This window comes from Aedes albopictus, chromosome 1 (assembly GCF_035046485.1).
Source record: "Aedes albopictus strain Foshan chromosome 1, AalbF5, whole genome shotgun sequence".
NCBI lineage: Eukaryota > Metazoa > Arthropoda > Insecta > Diptera > Culicidae > Aedes > Aedes albopictus.
Window position 1 is genome coordinate 287,091,717 of NC_085136.1, and position 22,661 is coordinate 287,114,377.

The window sequence follows — 22,661 nt, forward strand, 5'->3', positions numbered from 1 at the left end:
GACGACCTAGAATGTCCCAAAGGTTTACAATAATATCAAGTAGACTTCAGATGGGTCAGTAACCACAGTTTAATATACAATGTTACTAAGTATCATATGCTGATTTATCGACCGTATTCTATTAATAACTTGATGATTTTGTGGCTATATCGGTCTCTTTCTACTCATAGTATAAGGGAGTAGAGATCAAAGTGGATAATGAAATGATAGATATGATAGAATTCGCTAGGTAGCGAACAAGTGTGAAAATTTTTATAGAAGGTGAAATTAGGCAAGTAGGCCATGTATTCGTTCAATACATGGCCTACTTGCCTAATTTCACCTTCTATAAAAATTTTCACACTTGTTCGCTACCTAGCGAATTCTATCATATCTATCATTTCATTATCCACTTTGATCTCTACTCCCTTATACTATGAGTAGAAAGAGACCGATATAGCCACAAAATCATCAAAATGTTACTAAGTATATCAGATATGGCTGCAGTAACGAGTGTAGACCTGAAGTTCTGAACTCCAAGATGGGTTGACTGATCTGGAATATCTTTATAGTGTCTCTAAATGACATTTGGGATTTGAAGAGCTTCATGGACCCCAACTGATTATGCAATGCTACTATTCATGGTGAAAACACATAAATTATTCTTGTAGACTTAGGATTTGGGACTTGAAGGAGTTTAGGTGACCTTGAATGTCCCAAAGGTTTGTAAAAGTTTCTAGTAGACTTTAGGTTGGTCCAGTAACCACGGTTGGTTATGCAACGTTACTCAGCATAGCCATGCGCGTAACCAGCGCTTTTAGCCCCTCAGCTTCAATGTCGTGCTCGCTTGTTATGTTTGGAGCATCTAGAACATCCCGATTGTTGGTTTTTCGAACCAACCGGCACTAGGACTGCAAGGGTTAATTTCCAAGATTATAACCACCGTCGAATAAAACACCAGAATGTGACGTAGGAATGCGGTAGGTTATAATTTTCCTGAGGAACAATGATCGTACAAGCATACATATTGGATTAGTTATAGTTTCGGTGTATATAGCATCATGATTTAGCATAGATTATGTCGTAAATGTCTAGTTGTACTGTGTTTGTCTTAATTTTAGTTGACTTACGTTTAGTCTCCTCTAGCTAGTCAAGATCGTCTTCGGGTCGTAGTCGTTTCAGCGGTTGGGGATACTAGATAGTTCATTTAACATTATTATTTGGAAGAAATTCAACAAATTCAACTCCTATATATCTTACCGTTGGTATGCAGAAATACGATTGGTACCAACAAGGCTAAGGTTAGAACCAGCATCCGCTTGGATTAGATAACTACACCTAATTCGTGTTCAACATAGATTTCATTATTCCTATGCACATTAGTATTAATTCAAAATTACCTTGTGTGATTTATAACGATTACAACTATAAAATTCTTAGCTTTATGCGGCAAATTCACAAATTAATTCAGAGCTAATTTTTTGCTAACTCACTGTTTTGATTTGGATGTTCTTTCTTCGCATACTCACCGTTTGACAGCCGTCGATGTTACCTGTCATATCGGTGTACGCTGACATATGTGTGGTTCAGGGTTGCTGTATGGTAGGTGAGCGCTGGCAACAGTGGGTTCGCCAACACTCCCCCGGGTAGGTCGACCTGGTCGTCTACATCTCTTCGCGTAAAACGTCCAATACAGCTAGCTTGACAACCGGCCTCTCGTAGACGCCAGTCAACGTCCTTACTGTAGCTGACCGTACCACTCCATCTCGTCCTGGGCGTGTCGCTATTACCCTTCCCTTGGGCCAACAATTACGAGGGAAGGTCGAGTCCACGATAACGACGATGTCACCCATCTTAATCGGTGATGCACTAGAAACATACCATTTTGTCCTCCTAGTTATCTCCGGTAGATACTCAGCAATCCATCGTCTCCAAAATTGGTTGGCGATGACCTGAGAAGTGCGCCAGCATTGACGTACGATGGTGAAACTGTCATCGAGCGTGGTGAGTGGTTTTGCCCCGCTGGAGTGTCCCAGCAGAATATGGTTGGGGGTGAGTGCTGGAGCGGCATCATCGTCAATCGGAATGTGGGTGAGTGGTCTCGAATTTAACGTATTCTCAATCTCGGTCAGTGCATTACGCAAAATCTCATCTGATGGTCGACGTGGGAGGTTCAAGGACTTCAAACTGTTCTTTACACTGCGTATCAGGCGCTCCCAACATCCTCCCATGTGCGGCGACAACGGGGGGTTGAAAGACCAAGCAATTTCAGATCTGGCGAACTCTCTCATCATCGCTTCATGATCGAGTTCCTTTTCGACGCGGCTCAGCTCCCTGCTTGTACCAACGAAATTGGTCCCGCGGTCGCAGTATATATATCGGGGAATTCCACGTCTAGCGATCATGTTACGGATGGCCATTACGCAAGAGTCGGTGCTAAGGGAATGTGCAACTTCAATGTGTACTGCCCGCGTTGTCATACAAGTGGCTAGCATTCCCCAGCGTTTTTCCACCCTACGGCCGATAGCGACCTCCATTGATCCAAAATAGTCGATGCCTACGTGGGTGAAAGGTCGAGAATATACAGCTAGCCTGGCTTCAGGCAGATCAGCCATAATCGGAGCGCTCGGCACAACTCTATCGTTTTTGCAACGCTGGCAGTTTCTTCTAACCTTGGCACAAACAGTGCGTAGTCGGGAGATCGAGAACCTCTGTCGAAGTTCATTAACCACGGTTTCTTGGTTGAGATGGTGGTACTTGTCGTGGTACTTTCTGACAATCAATGTGGTAGTGTGGTGGTCACGGGGCAGTATGATGGGATTCTTCGCTTCCTCGGCAATGAACGGACAGATGGTAGTCCGGCCACGCATGCGTAACATCCCGCTTTCGTCGATAAATGGAGTTAATTTGAAAAGTGAGCTGCTTCGTGCAATCCTTTTACTTTGCATCAGGGCATTAATCTCCTCGGGAAATGCGTCTTGTTGAGCTTGGCGTATAATACATTCTTCGGCTGTTCGAATCTCTTCCGTACATAATGAACCGGTGCGGCTCGGGTGATGTTGCAGCTTACGGCGACAGTTATCCGGAAAGCGAAGTACAAACGCGATCACGGTGACCAACCTTCTCCAGTTAGAGTAATCTGTGACGCGTAGCACCGGCATTTCAGTTGGAATGTGCGCAAGTACATGTGGACGGAGCTCTTCTAATGTCGATGTGTTGAACTGCGTTTGTCGTGGCCAGTAGGCCTCACTTTTTAGAAGGAAGTGGGGACCATTGAACCATCTACTATTAACGGTGAGGTCTGGTCGCCCTTGCCATTTCGTGGCGTCATTGTAGTGTAGTTTCCTATCCCTCTTTGGTTCATTATCTTGAAGTTATAACTTATTGTCGAAATTATATTGTATACTTATTCTTGTATTGTATCATGAACAATGGAAGATGAACTTCCGGCTATTTTCCTATATAAAGCCGAAGCTCTATAGTAGAGCTCTCTTTTGTCAACCGACCGTTAACTAATAAACAAGTTAAGAGAACCCCGTGCGTTGTAAGTATAAAATATCCGAACATATCAGTTTGGCGACGAGGTAGTGAAATCGGTCGTGCTATAGATCACGTGTGTCGTGCGAAACAATGACGAGTGACAATAAAACAAACCCCTTGCAAGGGTCAAGTGTGCAGAACGTGGCTACCGTGGCTACAGTGGGCCGGATGGATCCGTTTATCCCTGGCGAAGATTTCGAAGTGTATATCAAGAGACTGAGAATGTATTTTATTGCTAATGGCATCCCGGAAAATCTAAAGGCAGCTGTATTAATAACTGTGATGGGGAATGATACGTTTCAAATACTTGATTCGTTGTTCAGCCCAGAAGATCCGTGCGAAAAAACATTCGATCAAATAGTGGACAAACTGAAAAAACAGTTCAAACCGATGGTGATAGTGGCCGCGGAAAGATACAAATTGTATACGCGAAAACAAAAAGTGAATGAGCCGATCGCAGAATATGTCGTGGCGTTGAAACACCTAGCTCAGTCGTGTAATTTCGGGGCATTTCTGGCTGATGCTCTCCGTGATGCGTTCATAATCGGTATTCAGGATCATAAAATTCGAAGGCGGCTACTGTCTGAAGAACTAGACTTTGATAAAGCATACAAAATCGCGTCCGGTATGGAGTTGGCTAACGTCGAAGAAACAAAACTCAATGTCGAAAGTGGACTGAACCACGTGGTGTCCAGGCCGAAAAATGTTGTGATACAAAGTGGGAAGCGCGTTAGTGGTATAACAAAGCAAGGGGTAGATGAACAGAAAGTGAAATATTGTGCTCGATGCGGTAGAGCGAACCATGCGGTCAATAAGTGTCCGGCTGCTAACGTAGTGTGCTTTAAGTGCCGTTTGAGAGGCCACTTTGCGAACATGTGCAGAACGAGGAATATTCATCTGCTTCAAGAAGGTGGCGCAGATGAATGTGAGGATGAATCCGTCGACGTGATCAGCTGGGTAGCAGAAGGTAACGATCCGTTGCTAGTATCAGTGGATGTAGAAGGTAAGAAGGTTACTATGGAGATCGATAGCGGTGCATGTAAGTCAATTATTAGTGAGCAAGAATATCGAGAAAAATTCAATCATGTTAGTCTGAAACAGGGATCAAAGTCGTTTCAAGTCATTACAGGGCAAAGGTTTAGGCCACTAGGAGTGGGAGAATTCAGAGTCAGATTACGGGATACTAATACTGTGATCAAGTTAGAGATGAGTGTTGTGAGTTCTGAGTGTAGATTCAGGCCACTGTTGGGCCGGTCTTGGCTAAATGCGCTGTATCCAGGATGGAAAAGGAGAGTAATTAACAGTGAGCTTTATGAGGTGAACACGATAAAGAAGGGTGTGATTGAGCCAGTAACGAAAGGTACTGGTGAAACGTCGGTAAATTTTCAGCGGTGTGGCAAACAGGAAGTAGTTAATGAGAATAAGTGTGATTTTCTGAAAACCTTGCAAGAATCCTATCCACGAGCATTCAGTGAAGACAGTAGTGTACCTATAAAAGACTTTGAAGTTGATATCATTCTAAATGAACACACACCAGTATTTCACAAAGCGTATGAACTGCCTTTTAAAATGCGAGAGCCTGTAGAAGAGGAGTTGAATAGAATGGTTAGCGTTGGCATTTTGAAACCGGTAAAGCACAGTAGGTATGCTAGCCCCATCGTAGCTGTTCCCAAATCCGACGGTAAGTCAATACGAGTTTGTGTAGATTGTAAACGAACCATCAACCCTTTTGTTCAAACAGAGCATTATCCACTTCCTCGGATCGATGATATTTTGGCGAGTTTTCCCGGGTGTAAAGTATTTTGTGTCCTTGACCTTAAGGGTGCCTACCAGCAGTTGGCATTGTCCGAGGAATCAAAGAAATATCTAACGATTAACACGCACAAAGGCCTATTTCAGTTTCAGAGGCTTTGTTATGGAGTGAGTAGTGCACCATCCATTTTTCAACAAGTTATTGATCAGATTTTGAGAGGTTTGAAATTTGTAAAATCGTACATTGACGACACTCTAATTGGGGGTGAAAATTTTTCCGACTGCCTAAATAATCTGAAACAAGTTTTGGAGCGTCTAAATATGTACAACGTACATGTCAATTTAGCTAAATGCAGTTTTTTTACACCTCAAGTTGATTATCTCGGACACACACTTAGTGAAAAAGGCCTTAGCCCTAATAGCGACAAAGTAAAAGCAATTGTACAAGCTCCTAGTCCCACAAACAGTGCTCAGCTCCAATCGTATCTAGGATTACTAAATTATTATTCGCGATTCCTTCCTAACATAAGCAGTATGCTGAGACCCCTTTACGATCTTTTAAAAAAAGGTACCATTTTCCAGTGGACCGAAGTACATCAAAATGCGTTTCAGAATAGTAAAAAGCTTTTGCTCTCGAATACTTTATTGGAAATGTATGATCCAACTAAGAAACTGATTGTTTCTTGTGATGCTTCTCCGTATGGAGTTGGAGCAATTCTATCACATGAAGTGAACGGAGAACAGCGACCAGTTATCTTTGCATCGAGTACACTATCTCCGGCGGAACAAAATTATTCGCAGTTGCACAGAGAAGCACTAGCGATAATGTTTGCAATCAATCGATTTCATAAGTATATTTACGGCTACCAGTTCGAACTACAGACAGATCATGAACCCCTACAAGCCATTTTGAATCCAAAAAAATGTAAAAATGCGATTGCTGTAGCGAGATTACAGAGATGGGCTGTACAATTGTCAATGTACAACTACGAAGTTAAATATAAACCTTCCTCGAAAATGCGACACGTAGATGCTTTGTCGCGATTGCCTTTACTAGACGAAACAAAGATAGACTTTGTAAAATCGTTTAATCTTTCTGATGATATTCCCATTGATTTGGAAATGATCCGTGAGTCTTCCAAAACAGATCCATTAGTGAATGAATTGATAAAGTTTTGTCAATCAGGATGGCCAAAAGTAACCCAGACTGATCCCGAGTTCAAGTATTATTACAAACTACAACACTGTTTGTCAGTGGAGAATGGGTGTTTAGTATATCGAGACCGAATAGTGATCCCCGAAAAGGTTAAGCTCGCCACCTTACGACTGTTACACGAAGGGCATGTAGGAATAGTACGTACAAAAATGTTAGCTAGGCAATATGTGTGGTGGAGAAATATTGACACTGATATTGAAACCTTCATCAGTAAATGTTCAGTTTGCCAGCAAACTCAAAGAAAATCTTCCTCGGTTACAATATCATGGCCAACCCCGAAAGCTGCCTTAGAACGAGTACACATGGATCTTTTCTATTTTGGAAAATTCACATTTTTGATAATCGTTGACGCTTTTAGTCGTTGGATTGATGTTCACCCTCTGAAAATATCTAATGCAAAATCCATAATAGATCATTTTCGTAGATTCATAGTAACATTTGGATTGCCTAAAGAAATCGTGTCGGATAATGGCCCGCCTTTTAATGCCTCGGAATTCATCGATTTTTGCAAACGACAAGGAATACAAGTAACAAAATCTCCTCCCTATCATCCTGAATCCAATGGTTTAGCTGAGCGTGGAGTTCAAACTGTTAAAAATACCTTGAAGAAATTTTTACTTGATCACAGATACCGCACACTATCAATCGACGAGCAAATCGACAACTTTTTATTCAAATATAGAAACACACCCAATGCTGTCTCTGGAATCTCCCCTTCTGATGCTATGTTCAAATTCAAGCCGAAGACACTAATTGATAAATTGTCTATCAAACAGAAATGTAACGTGCAACCTGATGATGATAGGAGCAAAAGAAAAACACATAAAGAAAATGTTCAATCATTTGAGAAGGGAGAAAAGATTATGTATATGAACCATTTCAAGTCTTTTTGTAAGTGGATTCCCGGTAGGATTATAGACAGACTTTCTAAAACATTGTACAAAATTGAAGTCAACGATAATGTTAGAATAGTTCATGTCGCGACTTTACGAAAATCCAGCCTCTGTGATAAATATCATCCTAGTGTATCAGTCAGTTCGCAAATCGAAACTCAACCACCACCAATAATTGTGAAGAAAAAGATCATAAGGAAAATCCATCACTCGCAACCAAAATGGTCAGGTTTTTCAAGGCTTCGACGATCTCAAAGAAAAAGAAAACCACCAATGTTCTTTAAATGTTAGAAGAAAAACTAAAAGGGGAGAAGTGTAGTTTCCTATCCCTCTTTGGTTCATTATCTTGAAGTTATAACTTATTGTCGAAATTATATTGTATACTTATTCTTGTATTGTATCATGAACAATGGAAGATGAACTTCCGGCTATTTTCCTATATAAAGCCGAAGCTCTATAGTAGAGCTCTCTTTTGTCAACCGACCGTTAACTAATAAACAAGTTAAGAGAACCCCGTGCGTTGTAAGTATAAAATATCCGAACATATCAGTCATCTGCAACATTTTCCTTCGTAGGGATCCAGCGCCACTCACTGGCTTCGGTCGTGTCAAGCAGCTCGCTAACTCGGTGTGCCACGAATTGTGAGAACCGACGGTGGTCAGAGTTAATCCAGCACAGCACATCTCGTGAATCGGTCCAAAAATAACGTTGAGTTGCTCGAATGGACAAGGATTCACTGATCGTTTGTGCTAGTCTCGCACCGAGAACCGCTGCCTGTAGCTCAAGTCTAGGGATGGATAGGTATTTCAGGGGAGCGACTCTGGTTTTTGCTGTGATGAGAGTACATTCCACTTCGTCACCATTTGAGAATCTCATATACGATACGGCAGCAAACCCGTTCTCACTGGCATCGACAAACGTATGCAGCTGTATTTCACAGGCGGCCGGATTTCGTGTATGATAGCACCGAGGTATTTGTACGCCTTCGACATCAGGTAGCACTTGCAACCAGGTTTGCCACTTCAAAAAAAGGTTATCGTTGATCTTCTCGTCCCACTGGGCTCCGGAACGCCAGATTTCTTGTAGTAGGACTTTAAGATAAATTAGAAAGTGGGCAATCAAACCAAGAGGGTCGAAAATGGACATGAGCACTCTCAGCACTTCCCGCTTCGTGGGACGTCGTTGTTCTTCTAAGAGCACTTCATCATAACGGGTCCAGCCTACTTTGTACGTGAGCGTATCCTTCTCAGTGCACCACCACAGCCCCAAAACTTTCTCCGTTGCCATTTCAGCGGAAAGGTCAAGATTCTTTATCTTCGCTTCATCCTCTCCTAAAGACCGCATAACCGCTGGTGAGTTGCTTATCCAGTTGCGGATTTCGAACCCGCCTTGGGAGTGTACATATTTGACCTGGTTTGCCAAGGTGATAGCCTCTTTCTCCGTCTTTACGCTTACTAGCATGTCGTCCACGTAATGGCGTTTGATGATGACGTCAACTGCTTCAGGATACCTTCCAATGAACCTTTCAGCATTAAGATTTTTCACGAACTGCGCACTGCTTGGCGAGCAACACGCACCAAAGGTCATGACACACATTTCGAAGACGGTGGTTTCTCCGCGCTCATTCCTCCAAAAAAATCGTTGACATGATCGGTCCTGTTCCCGGATCTGTATCTGGTGGAACATCTCGCGTATATCACCAGTGAGTCCAATCGGATGTTCCCTGAACTGCAATAGTATGGAGTATAGCGAGCACAACTGATCGGGTCCCTTCAGGAGGGCGGAGTTTAACGACATTCCAAATATCGTGGCAGCTGCATCCCATACGATCCGGATTTTCGCCGGCTTGTTCGGATTAAACACTGGAAATACCGGCAGATACCAGACACGTGAAGCGGGTCGATCTTCTTCCTCCTTGGATAACCGTCGTATGTACCCTTTTGTAATGTACTCGGCGATCTTCTGGTCTAGGGCTTTGGCAAGTTCTGGAGTCTTCGCCATACGCTTTTCCAGCAGGTTATACCGGCGAAGCGCCATCTGTCGACTATTTGGAAGACGGATGTCATCATAGCGCCACAGTAATCCTGTTTCGTATCGATCTCCGTTGAGATGAGTTAGTGATTCCAACATTCTACAGCTTCGTTGATCTTCGGAGGACAGTAGGACTTCATTCGGCTTTGCTACTCCCATACTATCTAGAGCAAAGTAATCCTTCATGGCTTGATGCAGGTCTTCATCCAAATGACCGTCGCGTGACCCTACATGGAACGAATAGTGTACCATGTTCGGTACATTTTCGCCGTCACTTCCACCGCATACTGTCCACCCCAGACGTGTCTTTATGGCTATAGGTTGTTCCAGCTTACCTTCCCGGCACTGCAGCACAAGACTAACGTGAGCGTGTTTCAGTCCGATCAAAATTCTTGGACGGGCGCCTTTGTAGGATTCTATGGGTAGGCCACGTAAGTACGGGTACTGTTCCGACATCTTTCCAATGTTCAGAGATTGCCGAGGCAGCTGCAGATCATTCACCGTTCGCACCTCATCCAGTTTGAAACTCTTTGCTCCATCATGTGTGCCTGCAATCGTAACAGTCGTGACCCGGGAATCTTTTTCGCATCGCTCGGTGCCGCCAGTCCATCGAAGATATAATGGGCTTTCATCTCCTTCCAACTCGAGTTCATCGGCAAGGTCTTTATCCATAAGGGTTAGCTTGGAACCTTCGTCCAAGAAGGCGAAAGTCTGAATGCTCCCGCTCTTTCCGTGAAGCGTGACTGGGAGGTAACGAAATAGAGAGCTACTTGAACCGGAGCGGTGACTATTGCACTCGTGTCGTGTCGAATTCATCGCCGTTTCTCCTCCTTGTTGTTCATCACTTTTGGGATTTGCAGCTTTCTCCTTTTGATTTTCATTATGAAGTAGCTCGTGGTGCTTTCGTGTACAACCATTCTTTCCACACACCTTGGCTTTGCAGCTACCGTTGTGTTTGTCCAGACAACGACGACACAGATTGAAACTGCTTGCATTTTTCTACTTCTTTGCAACTAGATTTACAAACCGAGCATTCACCTGCATCCTTTCGAGCTGTCTCCATATCTGGCTTCGAATCCGTTTCGGTTGATTCTAGATGCGCGTTTAGAAACCCGGTGCTCTTTTTTATTGGACGAGGCTCGTTCCGCGAAAGTTTGAGGTCTTGGATTGCTGGAATTGTCACAGTACTTGCAGCTTCTGCTAACGAATAGATCCAGTTTCCGAATGTTGCCAGGTTGGCTCTAGGTAACGTATAGCGATATCTGGCCCAGTCCAGCTTAATCGATGGTGGAAGTCTACAAACGAGTTGATGCAGCAGCGACACGTTGTACATGTGCTCTTCCATTTCGCATGCATCGACGATGGCACAGAAGTTTTGAACCTCAACGGCAAAATCCATTATTGTCTCAAGTTTGTCCTCCTTCAGTGGTGGTAAAGCTGTTATTTTCGCTATCAACGAGTGGACAATAGCTTCTGGCTGTCCAAATCTCATCCGAAGCGTGTCAATGACTCCTTTAACGTTGGAGGGATGCATCAAACGGCTCTTCACTGCGTCGTACGCCTTCCCTGTTAGGCTTTTCTGCAACCGGACGGCATTCTCGGCATCCGTGTACCCACACATGGCTGTTGTGTTGATATACGACGAAAAGAATATGGGCCACTCTTCTGGATTCCCAGAGAAGCTGGGTAGGTCTTTGGATATAGCTTGACGCGCAGCCAGTTGCTTTTTGGTGAGAGGGCATGGATCTTCAGGGTCTTCTGCAACTCTTGAGTCTCTCCTAGAAAATGACTGCTGTAATGGTATGTGACCGGGAACGTACGAATCTCACACTACGTTTGATATCGGGATGCAGTGGCTTGCGAGGTCCCTTTGGTCTCGTAGAGGGGCAAACATCGTCCTATCAACCGCAGCACGTTGCCGGCTGCCAACTGCCTCAGCCGAGCTGAATCCACCGGACATTGCCCTTATCGAATAGGTTCTCCCGTTAGTCTGTTGATCCTGCAGCGAAGAAAACGACTGCCCCCCTGGTACTGCCAACTGATTTACGCTCGCTAATGCACTTGGGTTCTGTGTAGAATGCCTTTCTGGATCAAACACATCTTGATAGTTCACTACACTTCCCTCTCGGTGCGTATCGTTGCCATGCACCCAATCGCGTACTCGGCTCATGCTGGTGCTAGTTCCAGAACTTCTTTTGGAACTTGTCCTAGAACTTCTCTCACTTACTGCCTCTTCCAATAGGGCATACTTTTTCTCCAGGAATTCTTTAGCCAACTTCTGTTCCTCCTCCAGTTTTTGCATTTGAAGCTTCAAAAGTGTTCTGGAAGACCTGCGCGATGATGAAGACGACAAGGCGCTCGATGCCGCAATACTTAACACTTTCTGATTCCCATGGTCGATTTGGTGATGTCCCTTGCTGATCGGATTCCTCAGGTCCTGTGCATCTACGCCACGACTAGCATTACCGACGACCTCCTTTTCAGAACTACGCTGGTCTTTCTCACTCGCTCCCGTCGACGTCTGCGCTCCTCGTGTATCCGTGCTGTCTTTAGCATCACCAATAGGTTGAAGTTGTTTGCTGGAAGTTGACCCCGATCGTTGAACCCATTTTGCCGAAACGCACTTTGGGCAGCTCCAACTATGATCTGCAACTTCCTCTGTAACTCCAACGCAGCCAAAATGATGCCACTTGTCGCAAATATCACACTGAACCATCTCGTCAGAATCCGGGCCTTTACAGGATTTACAAGTTCGACCAGCTAATGTCCGATCCGTCGTTTTCTCCTCCGGAACTCCCGTGACCACTATCGACACATCACCACTATTAATCACTTCGTCACCTTTCGCTTTAGAGCTTTTGCTCTTCTTTGCCACCTTGACAATCTTCCCGGAACCGTGCGCTTCGCGACTCGACATTTCCCAAATGGATAAACGAAAATTATAATATGTTGGTTTTTCGAACCAACCGGCACTAGGACTGCAAGGGTTAATTTCCAAGATTATAACCACCGTCGAATAAAACACCAGAATGTGACGTAGGAATGCGGTAGGTTATAATTTTCCTGAGGAACAATGATCGTACAAGCATACATATTGGATTAGTTATAGTTTCGGTGTATATAGCATCATGATTTAGCATAGATTATGTCGTAAATGTCTAGTTGTACTGTGTTTGTCTTAATTTTAGTTGACTTACGTTTAGTCTCCTCTAGCTAGTCAAGATCGTCTTCGGGTCGTAGTCGTTTCAGCGGTTGGGGATACTAGATAGTTCATTTAACATTATTATTTGGAAGAAATTCAACAAATTCAACTCCTATATATCTTACCGTTGGTATGCAGAAATACGATTGGTACCAACAAGGCTAAGGTTAGAACCAGCATCCGCTTGGATTAGATAACTACACCTAATTCGTGTTCAACATAGATTTCATTATTCCTATGCACATTAGTATTAATTCAAAATTACCTTGTGTGATTTATAACGATTACAACTATAAAATTCTTAGCTTTATGCGGCAAATTCACAAATTAATTCAGAGCTAATTTTTCGCTAACTCACTGTTTTGATTTGGATGTTCTTTCTTCGCATACTCACCGTTTGACAGCCGTCGATGTTACCTGTCATATCGGTGTACGCTGACATATGTGTGGTTCAGGGTTGCTGTATGGTAGGTGAGCGCTGGCAACAGTGGGTTCGCCAACACCGATTATAAAACATCTTTTGATATTCTTGGCATTTTAAATTTAGAACAACTGGTAGGTGAATTATTCCGTTTCTCCAAACTTCATGGTGTTTAGAATATTCTAGGTTGTCAATGAAGACTCAAATACAAATATTCCCATTTTTCCTCAATAGATTTTCAAAAAAATTGCCGAAGACAGTATTCTGTTTTATTAAATGTAGGAATTGATATAGCCGTTTCTGTGTTGGGGTCATATATGACCCCTCCGGCTCCGAAGGGTTAAAGGCTCCTGAGACCTCCTGAATCGCCCTTTAGACCTCTTGGAACGCCCCTGAAGCCCATAATAGTTTTCAAACGTCTCCAAAATCCCGTAATTGCTTTGAAATACAGCTTGACATGCTGTTGAGACTCCCTGAAGCCCTCTGAAATGCTTTGAACCTTTTCGGGAATCCCTTGAGAGGACATCAAAAGGCTCAAGAGACACATCCAGCAATACACATGAAACGACCCTAATATGCCTCGAAACGCCCATGAAACCATTATAATTCCATTTAAACGCCATTTAAACACCCCTGAAAACCACTTGAAGCGCTCCTGAAATGCCCCGAAACGTCCCTGAAGCCTCCCACTAAACGCCCTTGAAATTTCCATGATCAATTTGAAATGCCTCATTGGAACACATTTAAAAGGCTCCAGAAATCCTACGAAACGCCTTTGAATACCCCTTGAAGAGCCCCTGAAATGTTATCGAACACCCCTTAAATTCCTGTGGACCGCCCTCAAAACGTTTCTGAAACCCTCTGGCGCTCTCTTAAATGTCTTGAAATGCCTCTGGAACCCCCGCAATACTATTGAAACGTCAACGAAATCTCTCGAAACGCCCTCAAAAGGCTTCTGAAAGTCCCTGTAACCACACCCTGGGACGCCCTTGAAGCCCCTTGGAAACCCCTTTTTTCGGGATCTCTGAGAACTTCCTGAAAGCCTTTTTTGACTCATTTCAAATGTCCAGGAGCAAGACCTGTACTCGCGAAATAAGTTTCCTCATTGAAGCTTTGACTTAATTAATGCACAAAATTCCAAAATTCAGAATATGTACCGACCATCATGGTCTGATGTTGATGACCCTACTTCATCATACAATCGCTGTTTAAAGAAGTTTATGAACGGATAACGGTTTTAAGTATTAGTTGTTTTATGTTCTCATAAATTGAGCTGTCTACACCAACCTTCGCCGTCGTCACCACTCATTAGGACCGTTTCTCGTCCTATACATACATATATGGACGGTGTTGCAGGCATCTTGCTCTCGGCGGCGCAATGTCACGACGAGAAATCGGAAAAACATTCGATTTTCCTCCCTATCTCTACTACTTACTGAAGTTAAATGCTCCCGTCCCCTCGGTGGCTATTGAGTAATGCATGTAATCGTTCTTTTAGGAAATTATGTGCTCCTTCCAGTAGTTTGTCCCAATCCCAATGGAAGCAAGGAGGAACTCCAGCTAATGATTTGGCTCGGGTTTGCTCAATAACATTTGGGGTGCGGGTCGCTTTCTGAACAATTTGTGGTAATCTGTGAGTTTATTTGGCTGGAAATTGCTTTGATTTCATTGCATTGGAGGGTCTGGCAGGAGTTGGGATCGCACTAAGTGCGCCGGCATAATAATGATAATGATACGGTGCGGTTGTGGAAATAGAGGATTGAAGTAATTCAGCTGCCGCTAAGGCTGAGCTTTGCTTATTCGACGAGTTTTTATTGTCAACTTACTTGTCTTGTCGGGATTGCGTTTTAATGGTAGCTTCTAAATTACAAAGCCCATATCTAATGGTTTCCTTAAAAAAAATTTGAGCAAGACCTTCCATTTCATATGCATGCCATAAAATATCAGCATTGTATAAACTTTGTTAGATATGCCTAAACGATATGCAGGGAATCGTTCTCAAAATTTGGAAACTATGTTTTTCTTTATTCTTAACCAAATTTACAACTCTCTTGCCCACTAGGGCACTGCGTGAGCGATTCCAGTTAATGTATTCTATTCTAACTCTACTATATCGCACTGGTTGCCTTTGCACTGCTGTCACTTTTCTACCCTGTCCATGGTAGGATGATGAGCACGAGGATGTTGATGTGTGGCTTTTGTTCCTTTTCCAGTCCGATTGGGGGTCCACATTATGAGTTGCCGTTAGCCGATATCCAAGTTTCCGGGTCCGTTAGAGCATATGCTCAGAAGAGGGTCAGGTGTCAGCCGCTCTCGGGGGGAAGAGCAACTGTCGAAAAATTGCAAGTGCCGGGAGTTGGGATCCAACCCATGACCATCCACTTACGAAGTGAACGTATAGCCACTACGCAATTGGGGAATTTCGTGGAAACTATGTTTATATGCTTTATATGTATAAGTTCATTAACAAGATTACGAAAGAATCCATACTATTCTGAGACAGTTTTTTTCGTCACAGCGAGTTTATTTCCCAAGGCTCATCATGTGAAGGGTGCATTCGAAAGACAAACCACAAAGCTTGCTGTACATACACAAAAATTCACACTGGTTCCACCCCTCGTTCTGATGTTGGTTCTTTATCGCGAGAAACGCGATGCTGACTGTTTTGTGGGGGAATGTTTCATTACAGTTTTATTCGTATCATAAAAGCTCTGCGATGTGCTATCGTCAAGCATTATTTTACGCTTTTCGTTGAGCGTCTGTACCAACCACTCATCCATCTCTATACCACACTGTTGTCATTGTCGCTGATGATTGTTTCTACAGTGTTGCTTCCAATACACACGATTTAGCAGGAAAATCTTCTTGAGTACTGTTCCTTTGAATTCCACTAAGAATTTGCATCTTTTGACAGATACGTATTTCGACCTCAACTGTAAGGTCGTCTTCAGTGTCTTGTACTGGACTCAACAATCTTTCCAATCACTGTTTTCACACACAGAACACTGAACTGGAATTATCGTTGCAACCCACAAAACATTAATAAAATAATATTGTATCTTCTAATTATAAGATTTTCTGTATGCTTCAGAAGTACCATGAAATCTGGTATATACCAGGAATATCTAACTGTTAGCCAGGAATATCTAACTGTTAGTTCCTGAATGCATTTCTTTTGAATTTCTAATAAAATTATGCAAACACGATTTGTTGGCATTTTTTGTCTTTATTATTGAAATTTTCAGCATTATATTGGTTCATCTCTGAATTTACTTCTTGATTTGGTTTCGAATCTTTGGTTATTTAATATTACTTTCGTCCCTATTTACTGACAGTTTTTAAATTTTTATTGGAAACGAATCACTTTTTATGCGTTATTTATATTTTAACCTTGATTAATTCTTGTACCGACTTTTCGAACCCTCTAAGCAGAATACCCTCTTTGAATGAGTGTAATCAGTTTCGTACCTTTTAATTCCGCCCTATGTTGCTTACCCTTTGACAGATACGCGTATTTCGACTACCACTTGTAATCTTCCTCAGTGTGTCAGTGGATAACTGACACTGAGGAAGATTACAAGTGGTAGTCGAAATACGCGTATCTGTCAAAGGATAAGCAACATAGGGCGGAATCAATAGGTACGAAACTGATTACACTTGATTAATTGCTATTAACAGTCGCTAGCTAGGTCACTACAGCTTTTCAATGGAATGTTGTATCCTTTCTAAGTGGTTCCACCACTCTTCATTCCTGAGATTGTACTGTCAATTAGGGGAGGCTGGGTTAACACGTGCCACACGAAACGCATTGCAATGATGTGTTAAGCTCATCCCAAGAAACAGAACTGGCTGAATAACAATTACTTAAGGTAAAGCTAGCTTAAGAATGGTTTGTTCCACTCTTGCACAGAAAAAAGTTTGTTGTTTAAAGGGGAGAGCAAAGGTAGGTTACAGGGGCGTTTCAGGAGATCTCAAGGGTTTCAGTTGGGTACCAGGAGGTCTCAGGGGGGTTTCCGAAAGAATTACAGAGAGTTTCAAAGGATTTTCGACGGGTTTTGTAGGCGTTACAGGTTTCGAAATTCTCACGTGCGTTACATAGGTTCCGAGTAGGTTTTGGAGGCATTTCTGCAAGTCTCAGAGCATTTCAGACTGGTTTCAGACGCGTTGCGGAGGCGTTTTTGAGAATTCCGGAGGGACTCAGACGAATAACATAGGGTTGGGGTCGAGGGGGTTTAGGGGTATTCCGGAGACATTTCAGGAAGTATCAGCGCATTTTCGGCGGGATTCAGAGGCGTTGCGAAGGCGTTACAGAGGAGTTTTCGGGGGGTTTGGAGCCTCTAAGGTGCGTTACAAGGGGTCCAGTGGGGTTTTAGGGGGATTTTGAAGGCATTTCAGGTAGTTTCTGAGCGTTTTGGCGGGATTCAGAAGCGCTACGCAGGCGTTTCCAGTGGTTTTGGAGAGTTTCAAGGGAATCTTGAAGGCATTTCAGGAAGTTTTGGAGGATTTTAGAACCCCACCAAAATAATCTTTTGAAATTCCCCTGATTTGAATGTGTTCTTGAAACCCCCTGATACGACCCTGATCTAAAATGTCTTGAAACGCTCTGAAACCGCCGTAATTCCATTCATACGCCCTTGAAATTATCATAATCAATTTGATATGCCTCTGAAACGCCTTTGGAAGCCTTTAATAGGCTCCATAAACCTTCTGAGACGTACCTGAAAACCCCTTGAAACGCCCCTGAAATGCTATCAAACGCCTCTCAAATCTCTAGGATCGCCCTTAAAATGTTCCTGAAACACCTTGAAGATCTCTTAAATGACCCTGAAATACCTTGAAACGCCTCCCAAAGCCATTGCAACGCCCTTTCAAGGATCCTGAGATTCCTTGAATTTCCACTTGCCACTTGAAGCCACTGGAAACGTCCCTGAAACCTCCTATTGAAATGCCCCTGAATTCTCCGTAATCCCATTTAGACGCTAACAAATCTTAACAGCCCCTTGGAAGCCCCCTCAAAATTCTCCTTGAACCCCCTGAAACAACCCCGTAAAACGCTCCTGAAGCCCCTTGGAGCCCCCTTCTTTTGGGCTCTCCGTGAACTTTTTGGAAACTCCCTTAGCACCACAGTTAAACTTCGAATAAATAGTGTTGAATGTTGGGAAAGGGCGATTTTTAGATTCCCAAAAGTTTAGAAAAAAAAAATCTGTTAAAACTAACATGTATATTCTCAAAAGTTGGCACCATGCTGCAATAGTATTCTAGATGATATAGATATACAACTAATTGGAATGTCAGTTATTGAGATATTGTTACTCATTTTTGTTTTGACTAAATTTCATCTGTAGAACGTATTCAATTCAAATCAACAATAAGTCAACAAATAGTTTTCGGCAAAGTTTTCGCCGTGTCCTATGTTTTAAAACTATATTCGATTACGCGGTTAAAAAAATAGAATCACTCAACAGAAAAATTGAAACGAACGATGTTTTTGCATGTAAACTCCCATACAAACTACAAACGAGTTTAGCATCCATGTCATGTCTAAGTTTACCCTTAAGCTTGTACTTGAAAATTGAGAGATGAAGGGGCATTACAGGGGTGTTCCAAGGGGGTTTAAAAGGGTTTCAGAAGAGTTCCACGAGTTTCATGAGTGTTTCAGGAAATTTCAGGGACGTTCCGTGAGCTTCAAAGGGGTTTCAGGGGCATTCCACGGGATTTCAGGGGGTTCCAGCGGTTTTAGTGGTTCTCCAGGCAATTTTAGTGACGTTCCAGGGGCTTAAGGGCGTTCCAGGGATTTTCGGAGGTGTTCAATGAGTTTGCAAGGAGTTTCCGCGGCGTTCCAGAGGATTTTAGGAGAGGGGTCTCTTGGATTTTACAAGGGGTTCCAGAGGTATTCTCAAAACACAATTTTACTGAACTGAACTTCTATTAACTTGAAAGTTCAGATAAAGTTCCAAGTAGCATCTTAAGCAGCTTTCAAGCTGCTTAATAGGCTAATAGTGAGCCTTGGTGAAACTTGTGTGCGAAGTTTCAGCAAGGCTTCTCGTTAGCGTCTTAAGCAGCCAGAAAGTTACATTTGCAACTTTATCGGAACTTCGTGGAACTTTAAAGTATTAGGGTACGTGTACCAATTATGGCACTACCTAACGAAAACTATTTATACAAAAATAACGAGAAGACCAACGAATGTCATCAATATGCTAAAAGATAGTTTAGTTTCCATACTTTACACGAAACATATAGAAACGGAGCCAAAACTACGTTTAGTATTTATTACAGCATGTGCCAATGATAGGAACCTTGTACCAGTTCTGGCTACATTTTTTAACTTCGGTTCCTTTTCGCACTATTTGCATGCATTTCTTATGGGATTAGCCATAATTGGTACACTATAGCGAAAAAGGGTGCAAGGATTAGGAAAATGATTTATTTCTACCATAATTTGAGCAAAATGTGGAGTTTAAATGAGTGCAACCATCTGTTGTGAACGTGATCTGTTGTTAAGATTTTTTTATTTGTTGATTTACATCGTTGAAGGGTGAAAACCAACTATGGCGAATAATTGGTACTATAGCCATAATTGGTACACTTACCCTATAGATTCATTCGGAAATCAAAAAACTTTTTTTTTGGAAAAATATTTTTCTAATTTTGGGTTGTTTACAACATACATCGGAAGTGACGTATATGATAGTGCATCATTGAACACACACAGCGCAGTACACCCGGTACTGAAAAAAAAGTGTCGCTAGTCAAAACGTCGCTATTCGGTTTGGTGCTGGCGCCATAATACAATTTGCCATGGGAAGCGGGACTTTTGATTACTTTGGGAGTTGCAGGGGCGTTCGAGGATTGTTGCCATACACAAATAAAATAGCCCCTCTAGCTCAAGAATCTGGATCTTCTATAAACGGAAATCTGTAAAATACAGATAAATCAGTATATATGCATCCCGACACAGAAAATTCATGCAGGGCAGTAGTTCAAATCTGCACAATCAAAACCTGCGCTTCCGTAACTCTTTTGTGGCATGTGTTTTGCTTGGGAGAGGCGTTCAAAGAGATTGAATGGGATTTCAGGGGCATTACAGGAAGTTTCTGGTGGCTTTAGGGGGCTCCGGTAGGTTTCATGGGTGTTCCATGGATATTCTTGTTCTTCGTAAACCTAATATTCTCGCGTCGGAGATATCTCCTCCAATACTTTACCGATTTCGATGAAAATTTCATTTCGTACACTCTTTAAGGGTCTCCAGGGATTCCAGGGAGTTTCAAAGGGCTTCAAAGCTTGTTCAGGGAATTTTAGGGGTACTCCAGGCCCTTCAGTTTAAGGAACATTCAAGGGCGTTTCAGGGGATTTAAGGGCGTGCTGAGCTATTCCAGAGGGTTTCAGGGGATGTCAGAGAAGTTTGAGGAGGATACAGACAGGTTACATTTGATTTTCAGGATTTTCTGGCCTACTTCCAAGTTACATCAAGGGGTCTTAGAGCCTTTCAGAAGGTTTCAGGCATATTAACAATCCCCCTGATACTAGCTGTAATGCCTTGAAATGCCTTGAAACTCTTCTGGAACTCCCTTTTAAAATTGTCCTGCAAACCTTGGCCAGCATTGAAACCCTGCTGACTCATTCCTGAAATCTCCGGAAACTACTTTAATATCCGCTTGAAACCAGCTGAAAACTTCTTGAACGCCTAAGAACGCCTTAAACCCCCTGAACAGCCCTGGAATCTCCTTGAGAATATCCTGCAACTACCGCAATCATCTTCCAAAAACCCCAAAAAACTCCACCCGAAGCGCTTTGAAATGGCTTGAAAGTCCTCTGAAACCATCTTTAAACTCTCTGGAAAGCCTTCTAAAACCCCCTTTAAACCGCCAGAATCCCCTGAAAACATCTTGTAAGCTTCCCAAGCAACACACATGTTATAATAGAGTTACGACAGCGCAAGTTTTGGTTGTATAGAAGTTTATTTAACGTAATTCTAACATTGTGTTGAAATAACGTAAAATAAACTTTTATACAACCAAAACTTGCGCTGTCGTAACTTTTATATAACATGTGTGTTACTTGGGTTCTTGCATCTCCTCTTAACCCAATGAACATCCCTTTGGAACCCTCATGATACATCTTTGGGACGTGATATCGTGAGAACGTGTGGTTTGGCTCGGTCTGATTTCCAATATTCAGTGAACATTGTTTACTCTTCAGTTTATTTTTCGTCAACTACATAATTGTAACCTACTTAAGTATTGCGGCTGTTTGTTTGAATACCAGAAAGAGTTTTCTTCTGCTTTACATAAATGGTTCAAAATAAACAAACTCTGGCTTGTGACACTCCTAGTTTTAGTGATTGAGAGAATGGGAAACATCGTCTCTACAGTTTTTGTTTTTATTGCGATTGGGTGTAATTCCCAAGTAACAAAATTAATTTTGTAATGCTTTTGAAGTATTCTTCAACACCTGTTCTTTAAAACCATGCATAAACCAAATTGCTCTGCAAAACGACATCAACTCAACCATAAACCCGCCATAAGACCAAAGAGGCCCATCCTAAGATGCTCTTGGAGAGTTGTTGTTAAATTTCTCCTAAAGCTTGTTGTACTTCCCAAGTTGTCCTCAAGGCGAATTGCTCTCTCCTTGTAGAATTCTTCAAGTGCACGATAAAACGATAATAAATTTGTCGGGGTTGTTGCTGATGCAGCTTTTATGTCGACAGAAAAGTTTGGTGAATAAAATTGAAATTAAAAACACAATGAAAATGACACATTATTGTAATCGGGATTAATTTATTACACAAATTGGAAATATTTCCGTGGTGTAACAAGGATGCCAAATGCCAAGCGAAATTCATCGTATATATGTTGCAAGATACTTCCAAAAATTGCAACGCGCTTCCATTATAACGCACTAATAAAATATTTAAAAATATTATTCCTGGTCATGCGAACATTGCTCATGAGTTTTCTCAACATGGCTTCCATTGAAATCCAGGCCGGTGGTCGGTCCATCATCGATGGTTTTAATCAACATCACCATAAGATCGTCTTAAATTTCTTTCAACTCATGCCAGAGCTAAAAGCATAACTCAAGAATACTAGGATTTATAACGTTCTCAATGCAACCTGGTTGGCCTCCATCCAGAACGCCTTAAATTTATTTCATCTTATGCAAGGGTAAGAAGTATTACTCAAGAGTACTCAGGTTTATAACGTTCTTGATATAGGTTTATGCAAACTCCACCAAGAACGTCATAAAACATGTACGCCAAATTGTAAACAAACAATAAATTATCGCACCGCGGTGGATTTTGTGAATCTCGTCCGATGAATTTATTTATCAGCCCGGTACCGTTGCCAACCAGGCGGATAACCGGCCTTGATGCGGTGCAGTGCCTCATTCCTCCGGTCAGCACTTCCAACAGGTAAGTAGTTGTTGATTTTGAAGATCGATGATTGGAACCCCGATTGCACGGGAAACGACGTCCTAGACGACCATACCCACCTCATTTCGAATGCTGCAACCGGAGGAACTTGGCACTGCACCGCGTTGCGGTTGGGTTTCCGGGTAGGTGTTCTTGATTGGTAGCAATAATGGAACGATGAGAATCAAAATCTGATGCTTGAGTTTTTTCTT

General features: G+C 42.5%; 1 protein-coding gene across 1 annotated transcript; it reads right to left on the minus strand.

The window, feature by feature from the left end:
* Window positions 1-1,643: 1,643 nt before the first annotated feature.
* On the minus strand, window positions 1,644-11,032 carry LOC134291924 (uncharacterized). Its single transcript, XM_062860376.1, has 3 exons — window positions 10,450-11,032; window positions 7,974-10,154; window positions 1,644-3,346 (listed from the first exon to the last, which is right to left on the minus strand). The coding sequence occupies exons 1-3, from the start codon at window positions 11,030-11,032 to the stop codon at window positions 1,644-1,646; spliced, it is 4,467 nt and encodes a 1,488-aa protein (XP_062716360.1).
* Between the last annotated feature and the right edge of the window lie 11,629 nt (window positions 11,033-22,661).

Coding starts and splice junctions, on each gene's coding strand:
- LOC134291924 (XM_062860376.1), bottom strand. CDS start 11,032: ATGTGTGGGTACACGGATGCCGAGAATGCCGTCCGGTTGCAGAAAAGC. Junction 10,155..10,449: donor GACAGCTCGAAAGGATGCAG/GTGAATGCTCGG, acceptor GTTACCTCCCAG/TCACGCTTCACGGAAAGAGC. Junction 3,347..7,973: donor GCTTGACACGACCGAAGCCA/GTGAGTGGCGCT, acceptor TATAACTTCAAG/ATAATGAACCAAAGAGGGAT.